This window comes from Lepidochelys kempii, chromosome 3 (genome assembly GCF_965140285.1).
Source record: "Lepidochelys kempii isolate rLepKem1 chromosome 3, rLepKem1.hap1, whole genome shotgun sequence".
Classification (NCBI taxonomy): domain Eukaryota; kingdom Metazoa; phylum Chordata; order Testudines; family Cheloniidae; genus Lepidochelys; species Lepidochelys kempii.
Window position 1 is genome coordinate 63,471,757 of NC_136382.1, and position 23,021 is coordinate 63,494,777.

Here is a 23,021-nt window from a genome sequence, read left to right on the forward strand (position 1 = left end):
TCTCATTGTCCTTAACCCTGTCTGCCTTGGGTTTGACATGGCCTTAGTTTCCCTTGTCAGTTTTATGCACTGCATAACTTCTACTTTTATAGTAATTGCTATCCATTTCCCCTTATTTCCATTTGTTATATGTTGCTTTTTTATTTTGAACTGCTGACTTCACTTTGCCAATGAACCAGATAGGCTTTTAGCTAAAGTTGTCATCTTTCTTGATTGTGAATTGTATCTTTTTGTCCATCTACTAAACTCCTTTTACAGAACTCCCAATTTGGTTGTATAGAAAACATATGCCACAAAAACTGTCATGGTCAGCCCATCCCTCCCTCCAAAACTAGAATGATCTCTTCTTTTTATTTGAATGTAATATAGATATGAACCTTGCTCTGCCTTAACTTGCATTTGGAGTGGATGTATGTGATCAGGGATATTTAGAAGGATGTTGCATTGTGTGCTAACATCTCATACCTGTAATTGTGGTTGCCCTGCTTAAATATCTGAGAGTCAACAACAGTGAATGCAGTGTCGTAGTCGTGTTGGTCCTAGGAGATTAGAGAGACAAGGTGAGAGAGGTAATATCTCTCTCTCTTATTGGGCCACCTTCTGTTGGTGAGAGAGACAAGCTTTCATGCTTATAAAAAGGTCTTCAGGTCTTCTAGAATAATGTGGTCCAACAAAAGATATTGCCTCACCAGTAGTAGTGAAGCTATTTAAAGCTAAATATGAGGAGGTACATATGAAACTGTACTTTTCAAGGAGGACTGCTAAATCTTGGCCATGTCCCTAAAACAAAATCCCCTATATGCCTTGGGAAACTGGACCTTGTTTCTGTGGCAAAATCCCTGCATTCTGCAACAGTTTGGTGTGGCAAACTGCAAATTCTGTGACAGATTCATTTCAGAAATCAATTAATTATAGTGCTCCTGTGTCTTGATGTTGTATTCATTTTTTCACATTAGAATGAGGTGATAATTTTTTTGGTATACTGCAAATTTTTATAATGGCAAAAACATAAGTTAGGGGAAAACTGGAGGCTTTGACACTTAGCACCTTGCACACAGTTTGGAGGCTTGTGTGTGTTTTAAGTATATTAACTAAATTTTTCAGCTAAAATTATCTGCAAGAAAAAAGTATTGGTAGTTAAAATTATCCTGAAGAGTTTGAGAATACCCTCGCTGATATTGACTAGGGCAGTTAACGCCTCTGTTCTTTCAGTCTTCCTGCAGACTCAAGGAAATAGTATACATTTGTTTAATTTATTTTTTAACAGTTGTGATGAGTAGAAAGATTTTTGTTTAGCTTCTGGAGGGCAGTACTGTGGCAAAGGTGAATTTTGCAGCAGATTCCTTGTCCATCACTAAATATATGGAACCCTGCCCTTAAATTTCCTTTACTCTTTCATTTCCAGCTTTTCCTCTCTACATAACTGTCAGTGTTCTATTTTACAGGTTTCAAGACCCAGAGGAGGCACGTGACCAGTTTCATCTTGCCAGACTGAACTGCAAGAAATTTGCTTTCGTGCACGTAGCTTTGGCACAATTCGAACTGTCACAAGGTATGTGTCTAATATTAGAAGCTTTTTCTTTTTTTTTTTTAAATCAGTATAATTAAGAAAATAGAATATTGTGTAGTAGGTACTTAATCAGGAAAATTTAAGAATTTAGAAAGTACTTTTTCCTTCCATTTGATCTAAAATGCCCTGGTTTCTTCCCTTCAGAAAAGTGTGGGTTTTTTTCATTTTAGTAGAACGTGTGTCTCAGATTTGTTTTAGAAAGTGTGTTCTGTTGAATATGGTATATTTAGGACTGATTACTGAAGCCTACATAATCCATATAGTTAGAGCAGATTTTCCAACATTTTCTAGTATAGCTTCATATGAGATAGGAGAGACTTTGTAATACTGCTTCACTGCCTAGAAGTCCGAGATATGATGATTGTCTGCACAAAATTTTTCTATGGAAACTGGTTAATGTGGCGTGTGAAGACTTGCCTTTTCTGTGAAGTTTTTTCCACCAGTACAAAGAAGGGTCTCCATCTTTCAATCAAGAACAGGGCAGCCAATCCAAAAAGTATTTTGGGTCAATCATCTCCCCTCACACCCTGTAGTTTTTAACTCCTAATTAATATCTCTGACAAACTTCTAAACAACTCTCAACTGAAATTAGAAAAATCGAGGAAGAGGCAGGTTAGCTATCTAAGTGTATGTCTACACTATGAAATTAGGTTGAATTTATAGAAGTCGGTTTTGTAGAAAGCGTTTTTATGCAGTTGATTGTGTCTGTCCCCACACAAATGCTCTAAGTGCATTTAGTTGGTGGAGTACATCCACAGTACCGAGGCAACCGTCGACTTCCAGAGCGTTGCACTGTAAGTAGCTATCCCCCAGTTCCTACTGTCTCTGCGCCAATTTGAATTCTGGGTAGAAATACCATTCCTGATGGGGCAAAAACATTGTCGGGGGTGGTTCTGGGTACATATCATCAAGCCCCCCCCTTCCCTCCCTCCCTCCTGGAAAGCAAAGGCAGACCATCCTTTCGCGCCTTTTTTCCTGGGTTACCCGTGCAGATGCCATACCATGGCAAGCATGGAGCCCGCTCAGCTCACTGTCACTGTATGTCTCCTGGGTGCTGGCAGACACGGTACTGCATTGCTACACAGCAACAGCTCATTGCCTTTTGGCAGCAGACAGTGCAGTATGACTGGTAGCCATTGTCACCGTACTCCAGGGTACTCTTTTAGCTGACTTCGGTGAGGTCGGTCAGGGATGCCTGGGAAGACATGGGAGTGACTCAGCCAGGTCATTTCCCTTTTAAGTTTAGTCTCATGGCAATTCAGTCCTGCCAGCAGTCGTACTACACCGTCTGCTATCAGCAAGATGTATAAAGATAGATGAAGTGGATCAAAACAAGAAATAGACCAGATTTGTTTTATATTCATTTTCTCCCCCCTTCCTTCCTCCCTCTGTGAAATCAACGACCTGCTAAACCCAGAGTTTTGAGCCCTATCCTTAAGGGGGCCATTCTGTTTCTCCTTGATGCAAAGCCACCCCCTTTATTGATTTTAATTCCCTGCAAGCCAACCCTGTAAGCCATGTTGTCAGTTGCCCCTCCCTCCGTCGGAGCAAAGGCAGACAATCGTTTTGCGCCTTTTTTCAGCGCAGACGCCATAGCGCTGGGAACATAGAGCCAACTCAGATCACCACGGCAATTATGAGCACAAAAAAACACCACTCGCATTATCCAGCAGAATATGTAGAACCATAACCTGCAAGAAAAGTGAAACCAGGAGAGGAGGAGGTGACTGCAGCGCGGTGATGAGAGTGATGAGGACATGGACATAGACTTCTCACAAAGTACGGGCCCCTGCAGTGTGCACATCATGGTGTGGAACGCCAATTCTGGGCCCTGGAAACAAGCACAGGCTGGTGGGACCGCATAGTGTTGCAGGTCTGGGATGATTCCCAGTGGCTGCGAAACTTTCGCATGCGTAAGGGCACTTTCATGGAACTTTGTGACTCGCTTTCCCTTGCCCTGAAGCGCAAGAATACCAAGAGAAGCGAGTGGTGATAGGCCTGTGGAAGCTTGCAACGCCAGACAGCTACCGGTCAGTCGGGAATCAATTTGGAGTGGGCAAATCTACTGTGGGGGCTGCTGTGATGCAAGTAGCCAACGCAATCACTGAGCTGCTGCTATCAAGGGTAGTGACTCTGGGAAATGTGTAGGTCATAGTGGATGGCTTTGCTGCAATGGGATTCCCTAACTGTGGTGGGATGATAGACGGAACCCATATCCCTATCTTGGCACCGGAGCACCAAGGCAGCGAGTACATAAACCGCAAGGGGTATTTTTCAATGGTGCTGCAAGCACTGGTGGATCACAAGGGACGTTTCACCAACATCAACGTGGGATGGCCGGGAAAGGTACATAACGCTCGCATCTTCAGGAACTCTGGTCTTATTGAACAGCTGCAGCAAGGGACTTACTTTCCAGACCAGAAAGTAACCTTTGGGATGTTGAAATGCCTATAGTTATCCTTGGGGACCCAGCTTACCCCTTAATGCCATGGCTCATGAAGCCATACACATGCAGCCTGAACAGTAGTAAGGAGCAGTTCAACTATAGGCTGAGCAAGTGCAGAATAGTGGTAGAATGTGCATTTCGGCATTTAAAAGTGCGCTGGCGCAGCTTACTGAGTTGTTTAGGCCTCAGCGAAACCAATTTTCCCATTGTTGTTGTTACTGATTGTTTGCACTCCACAATCTCTGTGAGAGTAAGGGGGAGACGTTTATAGCAGGGTGGGAGGTTGAGGCGAATCACCTGGTCGCTGATTACGCGCATCCAGACACCAGGGCGGTTAGAAGAGTACAGGAGGGCGCAGTGCGCATCAGAGAAGCTTTGAAAACCAGTTTCAGGAATGACCAGGCTATAGTGTGAAAGTTCTGTTGTTTCTCTTTGATGGAAACACCGCCCCCACGCCCCGGGTTTACTCTACTTTCCTGTAAGCTAAGCACCCTCCCTTCAATCACCACTTGCAGAGACAATAAAGTCATTGTTGCTTCACATTCATGCATTCTTTATTTATTCATCACACAACTAGGTGGTTAACTGCCAAGGTAGCCCGGGAGGGGTGGTGGAGGAGGGAAGCACCAGGTGCGGTGGTGGAGGAGGGAAGGACAAGGCCACACAGCACTTTAAAACTTATTGAATGCCAGCCTTCTGTTGCTTGGGCAATCCACTGGAGTGGAGTGGCTGGGTGGCCGGATGCCCCCGCACCGCATTCTTGGGTGTCTGGGTGAGGAGGTTATGGAACTTGGGGAGGAGGGCAGTTGTTTACATAGGGGCTGTAGCGGCGGTCTGTGTTCCTGCTGCCTTTCCTGCAGCTCAATCATACACTGGAGCATATGAGTTTGATCCTCCAGCAGCCTGAGCATTGACTCCTGCCTTCTTTCAGCAAGCTGACGCCACCTGCCATCTTCAGCGTGCCACCTCTCCTCGCGGTCATATTGTGTTTTCCTGCACTCTGAGATTGTCTGCCTCCATGTATTTTGCTGTGCTCTGTCAGTGTGGGAGGACAGCATGAGGTCAGAGAACATTTCATTGTGAGTGCAGTTTTTTTCGCCTTCTAATCTTCGCTAGCCTCTGGGAAGGAGAAACATATGCAGCTGGTGGAGGAAATAAAAGGGAGAGTGGAAGTTAAAAAGACCCATTTTATAGAACAATGGGTAGACTCTTTCACGGTAAACCTTGCTGTTAACATTACAGAGCACATGTACTTTCATTAAAAGGTCGCATTTTGCCTCTTATTGTGGGTATGCCGGTTTGGTGTGAAAGATCACTCACGCAGGGCCAGGCAACTGAATTCGGCTTGCAGGCAGCCATGGTAAGCCACAGTCTTTTGGCTTCTTTAACCTTCATAACATGTGGGAATGGTTTCAAACAGCAGCGCCCTCATTTCCCATACGAAGTAGCCATTGGGTTGGCCATTTAAAATGGGTTGGCAATTTAAAAGGAGAGGCTGCGGTTTCTGGGTTAATGCATGCAGCCAGTGGAGTTATTTCCCGTGGCCTGCCATAGGCACCAACTCCACTGGTGGCGTTGGGGCAGGGACTTGGGGGAATGGGTTGGAATGGGGGGTGGGGGAGGGGTGGGAAGAAGCGGGTCAGGGACGGGGCCTCATGGACTAGATGAGCAGTCTGAGGTATGAAGTTCAGCATGTATGATTCTTTGCTGTGAGTAGTTGGGAAGAATGTTTATTAAAAGTGGCAACGTATTTTGTATGAATAGTTACTTTAAAAAGTTCCTGCCATTACAGCTGTGTTGATGGACTGTTAGTGTAGATCATCATCAGTGTTACTGACCCATAAGGAGTTGTTACAGGTGTTTATATTTTGTTAAAACCCCTCTTCGCATTACAGTTTTAAAATAGTCAATACATTGACTCTTAATAGCATACTATATTACTCTTCATTTTTTTCATTTTTGACTATACTTTTGTATCGTTGTATGAAAAGGTTTCAGTGATGCGGCCCTCGGGCCAATGTACTAGTCCTCATGTGCCCCTCGTGGTGATTTGAGTTTGAGATCCCTGGTCTAGAGCATTCTCTCTGTTGTAAAGATGGAAAATAATACAAATACTTAATGCAGCATGTGACCTTTATGAAATATTTGTGAAGCTTGTGTTGACCTAAGAAGTTGAAATGTTCCCCCAATTCTATATATAATTAAAACAGCAGCACCTTTTTAACCCAATAACATTTTTGAAAAGCTCAGTGATGCAGTGTATTTTTTTTAAGTGATTTTAATAGATTAGGGCTTAACATAGGTTGTCATAATTTAAAATTTAATTTTATTCAGGTTTATTTTGTCAAAGGAAAATGGTTAAATATCTTTTTTTTGATATCCAGGGTGGATAAAAATTGTGTTATGGAAAGAGATTCTCTCATCAGGTTTGTATTCAGTCTCTAAACCCATGATATCCGTACTCACTGATATTGCTGGTCTGTGCTCAGTGCAATGCTCCTGCATACACTGTATAGTTGGCATCTATAGTCACTACTTTGTTACAAACTACAGTAGGTAGATGATAGCAGGAGTTCTCAAACTTTATCATACTATGGAGCATGTCTTAATAAAGAGTGGCTTATGAAACACCTGTGTTATGATCAAACAAAATTCCTGAAGTAATTACAGGACTTAATTAAATGGAAAAATAAAGGGAAAGGTGTTTATGTATTTTAGCAACACTTAATATAGTAAGTGTAGCCTTTCTTGGAGAAAGTTAATCGGTGTCTTCGGTTTCACAGGCACCCCTCCTTGTCTGTTCTGTTCCTTTATTCTGGTCTCTAGCCCATAGTTCCCTTGTTATTACCCATAATATGTATGACATATTACCCAACTGCTTTGTTTTATGCTCCCCTAAACGTTCCTCTCCTCCTGGAGAAACTGCCTCCAGTACTTGGCAGTGACTCTTTTTTCCTTTTTTTGAATGTCACAATGGCCCCTAGAGACGGCAGCTAGACTTTCTCGTTACGTATACCTCCGCTTACAGAGAACTAGATTCTTCTTTCTAGATATTGGAGGCTATGAGGGAATGTGATAAATAATTATGCCTGGTCACTGACTTAATTAGTTGCTCCAACAGCTCCTCCTCCTCTTTTGTCTTCATTTACAAAAACTTACTGAATATTTGTAAATGCAATAGTTGTTAGCATTCATTATAGGAAGCTACTTCCAAAAATACCCAACTCTGAATAGTAAGGTTGCAAAGTCAAGCATTCAAAAGTAGAAAATGCCAGAATTAAGGTTGTCCATACAGCCTTAATTTGACACCCTTGTGTGTATACATAATGAAAGATTTTTAATAGCATGATCACATAGTTGTATCCCCTGACCACCACAGGACCTCATCTTATTCAGTGCTCAGAAATCAATATGGGCATTAATCAGGGTCGTATAGTGAATGAGGCTGTCTGTAGGGCCCCTGCCTTATTAGTTGAAGAAGCTGGAAAGTGTGTAGTGAATGAGGTTGGGGATTGTTGAAAGGGAAAGAAGAAGGTGAAATACTCCCAAGGTCACTGCCAATCTGACTTGGGGGAAAATTCCTTTCCTTTGGCACATATGGCAATCAGTTAGACCCTAGATATGTGAGCAAGAACCAACCAGCTAAGCACATGAGAGAGAGAGAGAGAATGCTTGGTGTCACCTCGGACCCTTGGACCACCTGGCAGTGTTCCATCTCCAGCCATGTCCATCCTTCAGAGGAAGGAGACCAAAAACTTCTGAGAATGCACTGTGGTGGTGAAGGAACTGGTGACCAATTGAAGCCATGAAGCATGAGCTTTAGGAACATAAAATAGGTGTCTACAGAGTTAGGAGGCTACTGAGTGGGGGATTTGAGGATATTTGTGTTGCCTAAAGTGTCAGTTAGGCACCCGAGTCCTGTTGTAGAGCTGGCCCTAATTGTGTTCCTCATTTTTTGGGTGCCCAAAATGAGAGAAGGGGCCAGATTACAGGTGCTCAGCATTTGTGACTTCAATTAAAGTTAAGTGGAGCTGTGCTTTGAGCATATGAAGTGCTATGTACTCTAGAAAATCAGGACTTAAGTGTCTCAAATTGAGCATCCAAATTAGTGGACACTTTTGACCTTAATCTCTCTGTGCCACAATTCCTCACCTATAAAATGGGGATAATAATAGAACCTATTCTCACCAGTGTTGTGGAAAAAAATTCATTAATGTTTGTGATACTCTTGGATAGTATGGTGAAAGCACCATAGAAACGCCTGAGAGGAAATTAATTTTGTGTTCAGTGCAGGGTTTGAATGGTGTGCAGTTAATAAAGCCTGGGGCCACATACTGAAAGAGAAAGATAAGAAATCTTGAATAACTATCCATTCACTTGAATCAGGTATGAGTCCTCTGGGGGGAACAATAGTAGTGAACATATAATTAAAGACTGTATCATAATGGACATGCACAAGGGGGTAAATTAAGGCTGCATGTACAACCTTATGTATGGCATTTTAGAATTTGACTGCTTGACATTGCAACCTTAATGTTCTTTTAATGTAGGTTATTTTGGATGTAATTTCCTAATTTTAAAAACAAGCAAATAATAATTCCAGTATGTGGACCCATATTAACCCCCAGCTTGGGTAATCAGCAGGATATGACATTTAGATCCACAGCACAGCTCCCTACCACTTCTATTAACAGAGTAAATGGTAATAGTAATAGGCTGAGTATATGGATAAGGCACTAGAGGGGGACCAGATTTACTTGATTACTTGTTCAAAGCACTGTACAGATAAGTACTATCAGATGCTAAGTATTTCACACTGGTTCTGGGTAAGTGATAGTGGGGAGGGCAGGTGAAATTTGGCCAAGGTCGGCTTTTTTCCTGGGGGGTGTGTGTGCGTGTGTGTGTCTCTCTCTCTAATGCACAATTTTATAATAATTATCTATGTATATATGTATGTATTTTAAAGCAAATTCTGTTTTTAGCAAAAACTTTAATATACTCACTAAATATCTCTTGTATTTATATATTAGAAGTGGAAATAATATGCTGAGCACAATTCCTTCTCTCTTAATTAAACAATATTCTTCCTCCTCATCCTTCCCCCGGATTCCTCATGTGTGGTTTTTGTTTAGCTTTGTTTTCCTGGTGTAGCTTCCTTAGTGGACTTCTCACTTTTGTTTCTTATTCCTTATCTAGTTTTGCTGGATTTATTTAAGTCACAACTTCTATTTGTGTGCTCTTCATGAATCAAAATTTACAGGGATTATAGAGACTGTTTTTATCAGACCTAGGAAGTCATTATAGAATCTTTTACTTTTAAAATATGCCTTTTCTTTTCTGGGATACATCTTAGAAAGTCACTGTTTTTTTAGAACATAAAACAATGTAGTGGGTTGTAGTTGTAGCTGATGAGTAAATGCCAACAGTGATGCAATACACAACTTCAAGTGAAAATATGTCTGGCTTTTCCTATTTCCTCTGTCATAATTTTTGCTTTATGAGGTGGGTGGGCAATCAGTGTCTCTTTGATAAATTGGAGATCACAAAATCAGTAGTGGATTTGGAATACGCTGATCTTGAGAGGGTAATGCAAAGCACATACCAAACAAAATGCTAATACAAAAGGAGCTTAAGAGCATATTGCCTGTTAGTTTAATTGGTATCTTTTGTATTCACTAAACTTGTAATTAATTCTCTGTCCCTTACTGCTTACTAGGAAATGTAAAGAAGTGTAAACAGCTTCTTCAAAAAGCTGTGGAATGCTGTGCAGTTCCACCAGACATGTTGGAAATTGCTCTACAAAACCTACACTTGCAGAAAAGGCAGTTGCTTTCAGATGAAGAGAAAGAGAACTTCACAGGTTAGTGCATTTCAGTATTCTAAAGTTACAGTTGAGCTTAAATATTCATTTTGTTTTTTGAATGATGCAATAATAGTACTAATATAGTTGGAAGGATCTTCTAGAGGATGAAGCACTGGACTGAGATTTGAGACCTGTGTTCAGTTCTTCGTTGGGTCACAGACCTTTGCAAATTGACTTAAGTTACCCGGTGTCTCCATTCCTCATCTGCAAATGGGAAAAATAGTTCCATATCTCATAGGATAAAATCCATAAATGATTGTGGTTCTTGAATGCTGTTTGTTGGTGAGGGCCATGTAAATACCTAGATAGTCCTTTTATTCTAACATTTAAAAAAATGTTGTGATATAGTGCCTTTAGTTCTAGTTAAGAAGGCCAAGATGGAATTCCTTTTCTAATGTGTAATATTGTAATAGGATGGCAGAATCAAAGATTCTGCTTAAGAATCCTCTAAGACTAAGTCATCATGATGTTAGGTGTTTGGAACCTGCATAGAAATGTGGCATCTTTACTGCTGGGCAACTGGAAGGTGCATTTTGTTAACTCAAAGCAGGATATAAGAGGGTTGATTGGGAGAGTATTAGTGGAGAAGGTACTAGGGTTTGGGACATGACGCTTCTGCCAGGAACTACGAACAGTTGAGCTTGGGCAAAACGTGTAGGCTGAAGAGGTTCCATTTGGATCATCAGTGAAGTTAAACTCTAGGAAAGGGGTCAGTCTGGATTGCATAATGTATTTATCCCAGTCAGATTAGGATAGGAATTACATCTCTTTACAAATACAAATTTGAACCACTTTATCACGAACCCAGGTTTTCTGCTTCCTGAGCTCAGGTAATTGCTGGCACCACTGAACTAAACACATGGAAATGTTTATATTATCATGTCTTACTCTGCTCCCTTATTCCCAAGACCTTGTCCCCAGGAACTGGGTGCTCATTGATAAATATGGTAGGTACTCTACAAAGGCCACTGTGAGAAAACCCAGTCAGCACAGCTCTACTCCAGACTTGGTTAATGAACTTTTGCTTTATTACTTACTAGTAAACCCTTGAAAGAGCTCATTTACTGTGCATCTAAAAGTACCCTCTTTACCCTCTCAAGCACAGGAAAGCCTTAGTACAGATCCCAGTTCAGATTTCCTTCTCAGAAGCTGCTGGCTCCTGTGTCCTTTGGACTTGGTCTCAATGACACCTTCAGATAGCCTAAACTCCTATAGTCTCTGTTGTTTTGAGAGGCCATTCCTGGAACCTTCAGGCAGGACCTGGAAAATACCCGTTTCTAGCTGGCAAGCCTCACTCAGCCTTCCACTAGTCCTCACCAAAGGCTGGCATTTGAATGAACATTCCACGTTGGCTCTTAGCAAACAAATGGGCCCTTACATAGTCACCAGATGTTAAATCACTCTCCTGTCCAACCATAGGTTTTACTACTACTTTGAGTGGTGTTCCTATCGGTGCTCCGTTGTAGGTGTGTGTGCACCCCACACTGCTGATTGGAGAATTTCAATAGCAGTCCATTCTGCCCACACACGCATGGCTACTCACCCGCCATGAGGCTAGTCAGCATGCGTGGGCATTTCCCTCTCAGTTTCTTCTCCACCAGTGCTGGCTAGAGACAGAGATGAGAGCTGTCCCTTAACGGATCATTAGCCCCCCATAATTTTGCAAATTTAGCTTCACTTTAAGTCTTTTTTTCTTTTGGCCATGCCAAAAAAAAAAAAAAAGAAGAAGAAAGAAAAGCTTTGCCTCCTGTCAAACCGGGGATGGGGGTACATAACAAGATTATGCCTGATTCCCCAGGCTTCCAGAAGTGTCTGAGCTGCAAAGAATCCATCCTGGTAACAGACGGACACTTACAGTGTATTTGCTGCTTGGGGGAGCAGCACAATCCATAAAAGTGTGATTGGTGCCAGCAGCTAAAATCCTGTCCAGGAAGGATAGAGAATTCAGGCTTAAACTCCAGCTCATGGAGTCTGACCTTCAACCTCTGAAGTCCCGGCGAGAGCTATCACTGCAACCTTCTACGTCAAAGGCAGGTGATTCCAAGGAGATGAGTCACTCACTCAAGTTCTCTAAGAAAAGGTCTGAGAGTCCCCACAGCGAGCACAGATCAAGCCAGAAACGTTCCTCATCTCCATCGCTATAATCGGCACTGAAGCCAAGTAGACAGAGTACCCAGGGCCCGCAAGGTATTGAACCGACTGCAAGTTGGTCAGGCCAAAGAGTGGGCACTGTAAGGAAGCTCTGGTACTGAGAGGACGTGAAAAACATAAGAAATCCTGCCCAGGGAAGGCTACGTCATGCGGTCAACAGCACCAACGCTGGTGCATGTCGCACCAGCAGACCATATGGTCAGGCCCGTGTCACTGTCTTTGTCGGTACAAGCCACTCTGCACTAACAGCTAAAGGCATTGACACCCTCCATACTGACAGAATTCCAGTGAGTATCTGATCTCTCCATATCTGATGCACCAGACTCACCCATAGTCCGCACCAGAACTCCAGTACCCAGCTCCCCCAGGGCATTGGAATTGATGGCCTCTCCGTGCCACCCACCACCCTTCTTCTCAGAGGCATCGGAGAGTGAGCAAGAAGACCTGGTTTCCCAATGCTCCTCATATCCACCATACTGACCTCAATTCCAGCATGGGCAACAAGCACAGCACCCGCTAGCTCCTCAGCTTCCTTGGTATGGGCAGCCCTGGTATCAGCCGCCAACCCTGTACCCCAATGGCCATATTGAGACCCCTGGCAAGCCTAGAGACAGCAAACCTCCCTGGCCCCCAGTGTAATACAGCAAGCTGGGAGATGCCCTCCTTCAGTGGCAGCATCAAGGACCACAGACTCATACAACTGATGGAGGAAATCAAGCCTGAAGCAGAAAGAGAGGATACCCTTCAAACCCGCCTACCATCCTCCTTGCTTGATGAGGCGGTGATGCCCCCTCTGCCATCCACGGTGGATGACTTCAAGTCCTTTCAGAACTGGGCCCAGAGGGTTGCAGAAGCCCTACAAATTCAACTATGTGAGGTGATTGAAGCCCACAACAAACTGGCAGATATTCTACATGCTTCCACCTCTGCGAGTGGCACTCCCTGCCCATGAGGTGCTTCTGGACCCTGCCAGAATCGTATGGCAGACCTCAGCCTCTGCCCTGCCAGCCTGTAAGCGGGCAGACAAAAAGTACTATATGTTGGCGAAGGGCACAGAGGTTCTGTTTTCTCGCCCACCTCCAAACTCTATTATCGTGGATGTGGCTAATTCTAGGAGCCACCAATACCAATCTAGGTCTACTCCATCTAATTGGGATGGGAAACGCTTAGACCTGTTCAGCAGGAAAGTGCACTCAGCTGCCACTCTGCAGTTGCAGGTGGCTGGCTACCAGGCCTTATTGGCCAAGTAGGACTACTAGAATTATGGGAAGTTACATTCTTTTATTGATCAGCTGCCAGATTCCCACAACGACCAATTCTCGGCCATAATCAATGAGGGCCAACTCATTGAGCAAAGACAGCCCTCCAATCCGTTCTACATGGGGCAGATATGGTGTCACGCTCAATTTCCACTCTGGTGGTTATGAGAAGGGCTTTGTGGCTGCAGCCATCAGATTTCCCCAAAGAGGTCCTGGTGGCAGTGGAGGACTTCCCCTTTGAGGGAACGAAGCTGTTCGCCAAGAAGATGGGTGCGTCTGTTCACACACCAAAAGATTCTTGGGTGACCTGCCGCTCATTGGGAATTTACATACTGGCCCAAAAGAGGAAATACAGCCCTCAGCCACAATTTAAATCCCGTTCGTCACAATATATGTCTCAATATCAATCTCAGAGGCCCTACAACCTCAAAGGAAGAAATAGAGATTCCCTAAGAAGCAGCATTCGGGACCACAGCCTTCTTCGTCACAACCATCAATGGGTTGGTTGAGGTGCCAGTAGAACACACTCTCCCCAACCACATGCTGGGAAATCCCACTCCTTCTTTCAGAGATCACCCCTCCCCATTCCGCAGTTCCTGGGAACAGATAACCTCTGATAAGGGGGTTTTGGAAATTGTCCAGAGTGGATATGCAATCCATTTCTCTTTACTTCCTCCTCTCAGACACCCTAACCCTAACTCTTCTCTCTCCCTTTTCAGGGATCCTTCTCACAAGAGTCTACTATGCCAAGAGGTGAACCATCTCCTCAGCATAGGAGCTATAGATCCAGTACCCATGCATCTCAGGGGCAAAGGCTTCTGCTCCTGATACAGAAGAAAAAGGGAGGTTAGAGGCTTATACTGGACCTCAGAGCTCTCAACAGTTTTGCCAAAGCGCAGAAATTCAAGATGGTCATTCTATCAGCAATTGTCCCAGGACTAGAAGAAGGGGATTGCATCTTGAAGATAGAGGGCCAAGAAGCATACTTCCATCATACCAAGTCATAGGCATTACCTCAAATTTATGCTGGGCCAGGACCACTACCGGAGCACAGAGTTTTCAGAACCCAAAGCAGTGGTAACTTAGCTGTTTCTCTCCAGGCAGTGCCAGGAATAAATCAGTGGGGACACAGTTCCTCCTTCTGATATATGATTGATACAAACCAGAGTGCTTTTACCTAAACTACTTTTTATTAGATCTTAAGCACACATACACATATATGCTCTTACAGTAGGTTCAGAGGAGCATCTCCATTCTGTGGATGTCAGACGTTCCCGTGCATTCTATATTTAGAGAACCAAACCATTCCGTAGATCCACTCAACTCTTTAAAACCAAAGTTGATAGGATAAAAGGTTTCTCCATCTCAGCTCAGAGAATCTCCTTCTGTATCATTTGGTGCATTTGCGCATGCTACAAACAGTGGATATTCCACTGCCAGCTATACTGACTGCCCATTCCACGAGGGCTCAAGCTTAATCATCGGCATTTCTGGCCCAGGTCTCTATACAGGACATCTGCAGAGCAGCAACTTGGTTGTCAGTGCATAAGTTTTCTGCCCACTAGGCCATTACAAGTGAGGGACAAAGCCAGTTTTGGTCAAGTTGTTTTGCAGTCATCGTGTCCATGAACTCTGACCCCACATCCTATGCTACTGCTTGGGAGTCACCTACAACGGAATGAACATATGCAAGCACTCAAAAAATGGTTGCTAACCTACCTGTAACTGTTGTTCTTTGAGATCTGTTGAACATGTCCATTCCACCACTCATACTGCTACCCCCTTTGGAGTTGGCCAGAAAGAAAGATCTGTGTGGGTGCAGGTCGGCCAGGCCTTTTATACTGGCACTATGAGTACACTGCACTAGAGGGTGCCAGAGTAGACCCGACAGATACCACTGGGGGAAAAAGTTCCAGCAACTGTGCTCGAGGCGCACGCGCACACACGGACAACATGGATATGTGCAACACATCTTGAAGAACAACAGTTACAGAGAGGCTAGTAACCGTTTTTTTCCTTCAGCAACTTATTCATTGATGTGTATTAAAATCCTACAGTTAATGTAACCTTAGGGCAGTTTCATATTTTGAAATATGTAATATATTTCATTGGTAGTCACTGAATAATTCAAACTACTTGTTAACTTACTTATAGTATCAAGCACACAAGAATCTGGACCACAAAACATGGCTGGAAATCTCCGAAGTAGGAAAAAAAGTGATTCTGGTGAAATTTCTGCTAATGCCCCCAGATCTTCTCTTGGGTAACAACTTAAATTCTTATATTTTTATTCAAAGTGTTGGGGGGTTTTTTGTTGGTTTTTTTGTTTTTTACTGCTGAGATAACTGTAGTGTATTTCCTTATTTTTTAGGGAGAAGAACAACTCTCCACAAGAGTCTGATGCAGTCCTGGCTGGCCGCAATCCCTTAAAGCAATTAAACAAATCTAACCAGGTGGAAGCTTTTTCAATGCTCACTTCTTTCTCCTCTCGTGCCCCCCCTTCTCCCTTTTTCAGATTTGATAACTTTCAATTTGTTTAAATGTTTAGGTGTGCCCATTTGGGAGAGTTCCTGTTAAATTAGTAACTGATGCTGTAGATACTGTGAAGAAGATGGATGCTCCACTTGCAACTAGTGTTACAAAGAGGTATAGTTAGTTATATTAATCTTGTTGCAAAACAATAGATTTTAATCCTTCTCTTCTTTAAAGATAGAACTGACAAGTGTTTTCAGGACATGGACAACTTTGTTGGACATAACTGCCAATGATGACTATAGGCCAAAAAAAAATTAAACCTATTTTATTACCATAGGTATGAATACAAGGTACACTAACTTTTTCAAATGACCGTTCAAGTACAGGAGTATAGGTAGGCTTGGAAGGATTAGATTTTTATTGGTAAATGTTAGTAAACATCAATTTCACCATGTGCATGCAAATTAAGGAAAATATATTTCCATAGATAATTATGGAAATGTACAATTAGGTAAAGTAAGAAAAATGCTGCTTGAAAACTTAGTTTAAGGATATTTATTTTGTGTATGTTAATTTTTGTTTTAATAGTTATAAAGCTTTAACATTTTGAATTTGTGCCTATCATTAAATAATTTTTTGATCCCCTCCCGTAATTTCCTGTAACTGTGAAAAATTAAATCCATAAAAATCTAAAAAAGCTTAAGAAACATATCTATTATTATTATTCAAAACTGTTTTTAAAAAAAGGGGGAGGGAGGGCAAACAAAAATCTCATTCTTCCAAACCTACATATGTACCCATTTACTAGGGAAGCAAACCAAGTAGAACTCCTCATATGGAGGGGCTTCTGCCACCTCATGGGATAATGTGTCATCTGTTTAGATTTTTATATTGTACTCATCAGTGTGCTATCGGAGCGTTCTCACTGCTCCTATTATTTTGTGACTTCTGTTCAGCGTTTGCACAACTAGCTCAAAACAGGTGAACATTTGTCCCTAAATTTTGAAGTTTTTTTACTGTTAACATTGTCTTTTATATAAACAGGCAGATATCTGGCTCTAAATGCACAAATTTGATTGCGCCTTTTTTACTGCATGCACCAAAACTTAATGAGGATGATTCATATGAACTGGGAGACTTAAAGGTAACTTTATTTTTCTGTTTCAAATAGGTAGTTGTGGAAACTGTAGATAGCTAAAAATGTTTTAGGTGTGTGGGAGGGGAGGAGGGGGAGAGAATGAAAACAGTGACTCAGACCAAAAAGGGTTCTAGTAATATGAATTCAGAAGCAAGATCAAATTCATATTTAGAGAAAAGAGGAAATGTGTAGGACTTGTGCAGGCAAAATAACTAATGAATCTGTTTATATCCTCACAAAAGTTAGTTTATTTTTGGATTCGTCTTTTGAGAGTGATACATTGGAAAAACAACAAGGAGTTCTTGTGGCACCTTAGAGACTAACAAATTTATTTGGGTATAAACTTTCGTGGGCTATCACCCACTTCATCAGATGCATGGAGTGAAAAATACAGTAAGCAGGTATAGATATACAGCACATGAAAAGATGGGAGTAGCCTTACCTAGTGGAGGGTCAGTGCTTATGAGGTCAATTCAATTAGGGTGGATGTTGCCTGTTTCCAACGGTTGAAAGAAGGGGTGAATATCAATAGAGTGAAAATTATTTTTTGTTGTGACCGAGCCTCTCCTCGCCTTTATTCAGGCCTAATTTGATAGTGTCAAGTTTGCAAATTAATTTCAAAATCTTCAAGGAGAAACTGCAGAACTGGAATTAACCCAAGCCCTGACATCCCAGGCAGTTGTGTGTGTGTCAAAGCTGAAGGAGGTTCTGGGGGGGGGGACTTGAGCCCTGCTGCCCCAAGCAGGGTGGGTGGGGGTGTGTGTGTGACAAAGCTGAAGCCCAAGGGCTTCAACCCCCTGTGGGAGGCTGTAATCTGAGTCCCGCCACCACAGGCTGAACCCTTGGTCTTTGGCTTCAGCCCCAAGACCCACTTGATTTGTTGCTGGCATAAAACAATTTACAGTTGGATTAGGAATACTAAAACCATTTTGTTGGTTGCTTCACTTTATTTAAAAAAGAAAAAAGCATACCAGAAATAGGAAACATTTAGAGAAGGGTAATAATTGGAAAGATTACACAGGTGTAAACTTCTGTGTGTTCATATATTTAAAGTTTAGAACTAATAATGTTTGGTTTGTTTGGTATGGGGTGTATCAGTGGCAAACTGTTATCATAAGGAAATTACTTTTAGATACTGTGTTTAAGTCCTTGATGCTTTTAAAAATATATATTTTCTTTAGTCCTTTCAAGATGAAAGCTCTGTACAATCACAGATATCAGATGAAGAGAGTTTAGAGACTGCAACTGAATCAACTGTAACCCTAAAAAATAAAACAGATTTAAGTCTTGCAACAAAAAGAAAAGAAGGTAATTGTCCTAATAAGACTAAATTTTTACCAATCCAAAATGGAACAAGCATTTTAAGTGGGCTGTTCTTTGTAGAATGTCTGCTAAAGGGAACCTTATAACTAGCCAATACTTACTATTTTTGTGATTAGGGAAGAATTTAAAAATACAGATTCCTCTTTATTTTTTGTGGGATGAGGTTGGACAAAGTCAACCTTCCAAGAAAGGACTGTAAATATATTTAAAACCAAAGCTTGATAACTTATCACCACTGCATGCTGGAATTGTAACCGATTTGCCTGTATATAATGTTCATCTACTCTGTCCTTGCTAGCTTTTTGTGAGTAGGCAAGGTGTTGAAAATGAAGGATACTTGCAACCACCTCTTTTGCTCCTATTTACTTTTTTTATTGGGTACAAAATGCACACACACATTTTATCAAAGTGCTTAATAATCCTCTTGCTAGCTTCTGATTATTTCCAACAGCAGAATTTAATCAGTCATGAAAACACCTGCTACCAAATTGTGGTCCTATTAAAATCAGAACAATTTAGGCATTGTGTGTCTGTAGCAAAAATCTATTACAAAAAGTGGTTCACACTCAGTAAAACATTTTTAAACTGCACAACTCACCCACTTCTATTATCTGAAAATAACAGTGTGATTAGTCTATATACTCAAAGGCTGATTAGAGTTAGTTGCAGAAACTGTCAAAAGGTAAAATTCTTTTTAGCATTAGTTATTTATATAATAGATACATTAAAAGAACATTAAGATTGCAAAATCAATCATTCAAAATTTAAGAAATGTCTGAATTGAAGATGTCTGTGCAACTATAATATGGCCCCCATGTTCATATGCATTATTATACAATCTTTAATTACACAATCGTACATAGGCTGCGAGTTTGTCACGGAAGTCATGGATTCCGTGACTTCTGCAGTGGCCAGCCTTCTGCTCCCCCATCCCCCCAGCAGCAGCAAGAGTTTGGGTGAGGGTCTCAGGACTGGTGGGGTGGAGGGGTGAGGGCTCTGGGCAGCGCTTACCTCGGGAGGGGCCTCCCGGAAGCAGCAACATCTCTCAGCTCCTAGGAGGAGGCCTCCACTGAGGATCTGAGGGATGTTGCTGCTTCCGGAGAGGCGTGGAGCCAGGTAGGGAACCTGCCAGCCTCGCCAACCCCCCCCCCCCCCCACAGCACTAGCAGGGGTCCCAGGCTGCGCCCCGGGCCACTCCCCTCCCCAAGATTTACTCAGGAGTATATAGTACAAGTCATGGATAGGTCATGGGCTGTGAGTTTTTGTTTACTGCCTGTGATCTGTCCATGACTTTTACTAAAAATACTTATGACTAAAATGTAGCCTTAATCATACACAGTTTTTCGATAGGGTCCCCTTGCTTCATTCGGGGTGCAGAATGCATGTCACTCACTTAATGAGCGATTCATTATTTTGTTTTCTCCTCCATTATTCAATGTGTGGCCCCATGCCTTATTTACTGTACACTATTCAAACCCTGCTCTGAAGACAGAATTATTCATTTCTGCATAGGTTTTTAATGTGTCCCTCATCGCTATAGTATCTGAATATTTCAGAAACACTTATTTTCAACACAGCCCTGTGAGATCAGGGGGTATTAGCCCCATTTTACTAATGGGGAACTGAAGCACAAACACTAAAGTCAAAAGTGTCCACTAATTTTGGGTGCCCAATGTGAGATGCTTACGATCTGATTTTTCAAAATACCTGCCATTATAGAACACTTCATATGATCAAAACCCAGCTCCTACAAACTTTATTTGCCAATGTGAGCACTCACCCCTTCTGTGAATCAGACCTCTAGGTCAAATTCAGCACCCAGAAAATGAGGTGCACATAATTTGGTTTATTTAAAATCTGTCTCCTTTAATAATAGAAGAAAAATGACTTATTTCAGAAACCAATGTGCAGCATCAGAAGCAAAGGATACCAGAGTTGAGGTATCTGGAAAGTCATGAGCAACAGTCCAGTTCTCTTGGAAGTAACAGAAAACAAGTGGAGCGGTTAAAACTAAATTGTGTAACATCTGCAAAGAAATGGGAGATTCCAGAAGTGACACAGAAGAGCTACACAGAGGTGACTTCATTCTTTTCTTGTATAGGAAATGTAAAATGTGGTGGTTTTGTCTAGTCACTTTCTCTTGTTTTCTTAGGTATTGCTGTGGATGCAGAAATCTACAGTGCTACATAAAAGCTCACGCTCACTAAGTAATACCAAAAAATTGAGACTAATGTGCTCTTACTCTTCTCCCTGGGAATTTCTGAACTAACAGCCTACTTTACTGTTGTTAGGGAAAGCGATCAAGTTTTGAACAGCCTATCCTTCCCATTTCAAAAAGATCATCGCCAGTAGAAGCTGCTCCTAAAAGAAAAGATCCAGTGTATTTTTGTGGAACACCAAGCAACAACACGCTGAATGATTATATGGCCTGGTAATATCTCTTAATGTGTGTGTTTAAATGGACTTACCATAATAAATTTGTAATATTTTTATTAAGATAATTTGGTTTAGGGCCTCTAAATTGCAAATATTTAGATGCTATTCCTGGGGTAATTCTGCTCCAAAAACTTAATTTTCTGCACAATATTTTAAAATTCTACCAATTCTTCTATTTTATTTGTCAAAATAACACAATATAATCATGCCAATTTCAATTACTTAGGTATTTTGAAATAAATTACCAGTCAGCAAGTATATCTGTAAAAATACACACACAAAAAAGATTCAGGTAATGGGTTTTTTTTGACAGATTCCTTACTAGGCATATTAACACAGAACTTTGAGTAATTCATTTAAACTACACTACAGAAATGTATTTCCTACCCCTCAGAAGCAGTGAAAAGGCTTTGGGGAGTTGGGGTAATGGAGGAGCTGAGCAAGAGGGGGAAGGAACCTGGGAGTGAACCTGAAGGGTTGTTGTGTATGGGTGGGAGAAGTATGGAATAGGGGTTTTATTTGGGCGTGGGTGGGTGGGGGGAGGGAGGGATTGTTAGGGAGTTAGGAAGCCTCCCTCATGCAGATCCTGGCTGAATCCAGTCCTCTTCCATTCAGTCAGGCACATCTGTATCCTGCATCTCCTTTCCCCATGTGTCCTACAGCCCCCTTCCACCATCCCCATGTGTCCCTGCCTCCCATCTTCCTGTGGCCCTCTGGCACCCCTCCCATTCAGCCACTGGCTCAATGCTGTTACCCCTCTAGCTTCGGAACCCCGGTCTGTGGCCCCCAGTAGTCTTGTTTGCTCCTCTCTGTCCTAACCTGGCTGAGTGGGAACGGTGCTGTTTGAATGTAGCTGGCTGTTCTGGTACCAGCAGCCTCTGAAAGGCAGAAGTGCAGCACTTCTCAGGCAGAATGTCTTTTCTTCGGGGGGAAGGGGTGAGGGTTCTGTGCTGGACATGAATTCTACATATGCACAGTGGCGCAGAATTCCCCCATAAGTAAAAGATGCCAGAAAAGATTTCTATGCATCTTTATGCGTGATATCAGGAACAGCACAGCACTCTAAGAAATCAGAATGATTTTAGAATATAAGGAATTTGTTGGCTTCAAGTTCCAAAATCAGGACTTCAATACTAAATCTAAACAATGGGTCTTTGTTACAAACACTTAAACATTGATATCTGGTCACTAATAAAGGACACTTTATCTTTTAAAAAGAAAAGGAGTACTTGTGGCACCTAAGAGACTAACAAATTTATTTGAGCATAAGCTTTCGTGAGCTACAGCTTATGCTCAAATAAATTTGTTAGTCTCTAAGGTGCCACAAGTGCTCCTTTTCTTTTTGCGAATACAGACTAACACGGCTGCTACTCTGAAACCTAACTTTCTTTTGAATCCCTAATTTTGGGATTGATTAAAAGACCCATATTGGCTTGAATAATTAACCTGCATAAATTTGAGAAACCAGTATTATAGATTCTGGCATAGTTGAACTTGAGTTTCCTTTCTGGAACAGTACCTTTGAAGAGTGGGTTAATGTATTGGGAACGAAGTGGTAGGATCTGGAGTGGGTGTTGGGAGGAAAGAGAAAGGAGCCATGGGAGAACAAGGGCAGAAGGGTTTACGACGACTAGAGCACTCTTCCATCCAGCATGTGGACTAGATCCCAGGATTTCTAAGTGTTGGCATTCCTCTGCAGTTAAGCATATAGCTGTGAAACCCACTGGCAAAGTGTCTCCTCTAATAACTGGTCAACACAGAAGCAAACAGCCTATTACTGCTACCAGTTATTGTTTGTTCAAACGATATAGATCTGTGCTGTGGATCCTGTGCTGTGCCAGCTCAGCTGATGACCCCATGTCAGAATCAATATGATTCCACATGATAGAATTTTTTCAGAAACTTAAAACAAAAAACTACACAGAGGTCTGATCTACACTAGGGAATTAGGTCGGTATAACTATGTTGTTTGGTTGTGAAAAATCCACACCCTATGAGCAATGCAGTTAAGCTGACCTAACCCCCGGTGTAGACAGCACTAGGTCAATGGGAGAATTCTCCTGTCAACCTAGTTACTGCCTGTTGAGGAGGTGGAGTACCTATGCTGAAGGGAGATATCCGTTGGCGTAGGTAATATCTTCAGTGAAGCGCTACAGTGGCGCTGTTGCAGCATTTGATGTGCAGAAAAGTGCTAAAAGAACATAAAGGTGAAAAGTTAAGCTCTCAAAAGTAAGGAAATGTCAGAATTAAAGGTTGCCTGTGCAACCTTTAATTAGGCACCTTATGAAAATGCATTGACGCTCTTTAATTATGTGATTCTATATTCATGGACTGTGCTCTGGGAAGGGATCCGAATTGTG

General features: G+C 42.1%; 1 protein-coding gene across 2 annotated transcripts in view; it reads left to right on the forward strand.

Moving 5' to 3' along the window:
- TTK (TTK protein kinase) overlaps positions 1-23,021 on the forward strand; it is an 86,614-nt gene that overhangs the window by 16,203 nt on the left and 47,390 nt on the right. For both annotated transcript variants that reach the window (XM_073336522.1, XM_078852124.1), the window contains exons 4-12: positions 1,446-1,552; positions 9,733-9,876; positions 15,444-15,552; positions 15,661-15,742; positions 15,838-15,935; positions 16,809-16,908; positions 18,084-18,210; positions 20,123-20,301; positions 20,517-20,656. In XM_073336522.1, coding sequence (XP_073192623.1) covers positions 1,446-1,552; positions 9,733-9,876; positions 15,444-15,552; positions 15,661-15,742; positions 15,838-15,935; positions 16,809-16,908; positions 18,084-18,210; positions 20,123-20,301; positions 20,517-20,656 — 1,086 coding nt within the window. The remainder of the gene's footprint in view (positions 1-1,445; positions 1,553-9,732; positions 9,877-15,443; positions 15,553-15,660; positions 15,743-15,837; positions 15,936-16,808; positions 16,909-18,083; positions 18,211-20,122; positions 20,302-20,516; positions 20,657-23,021) is intronic.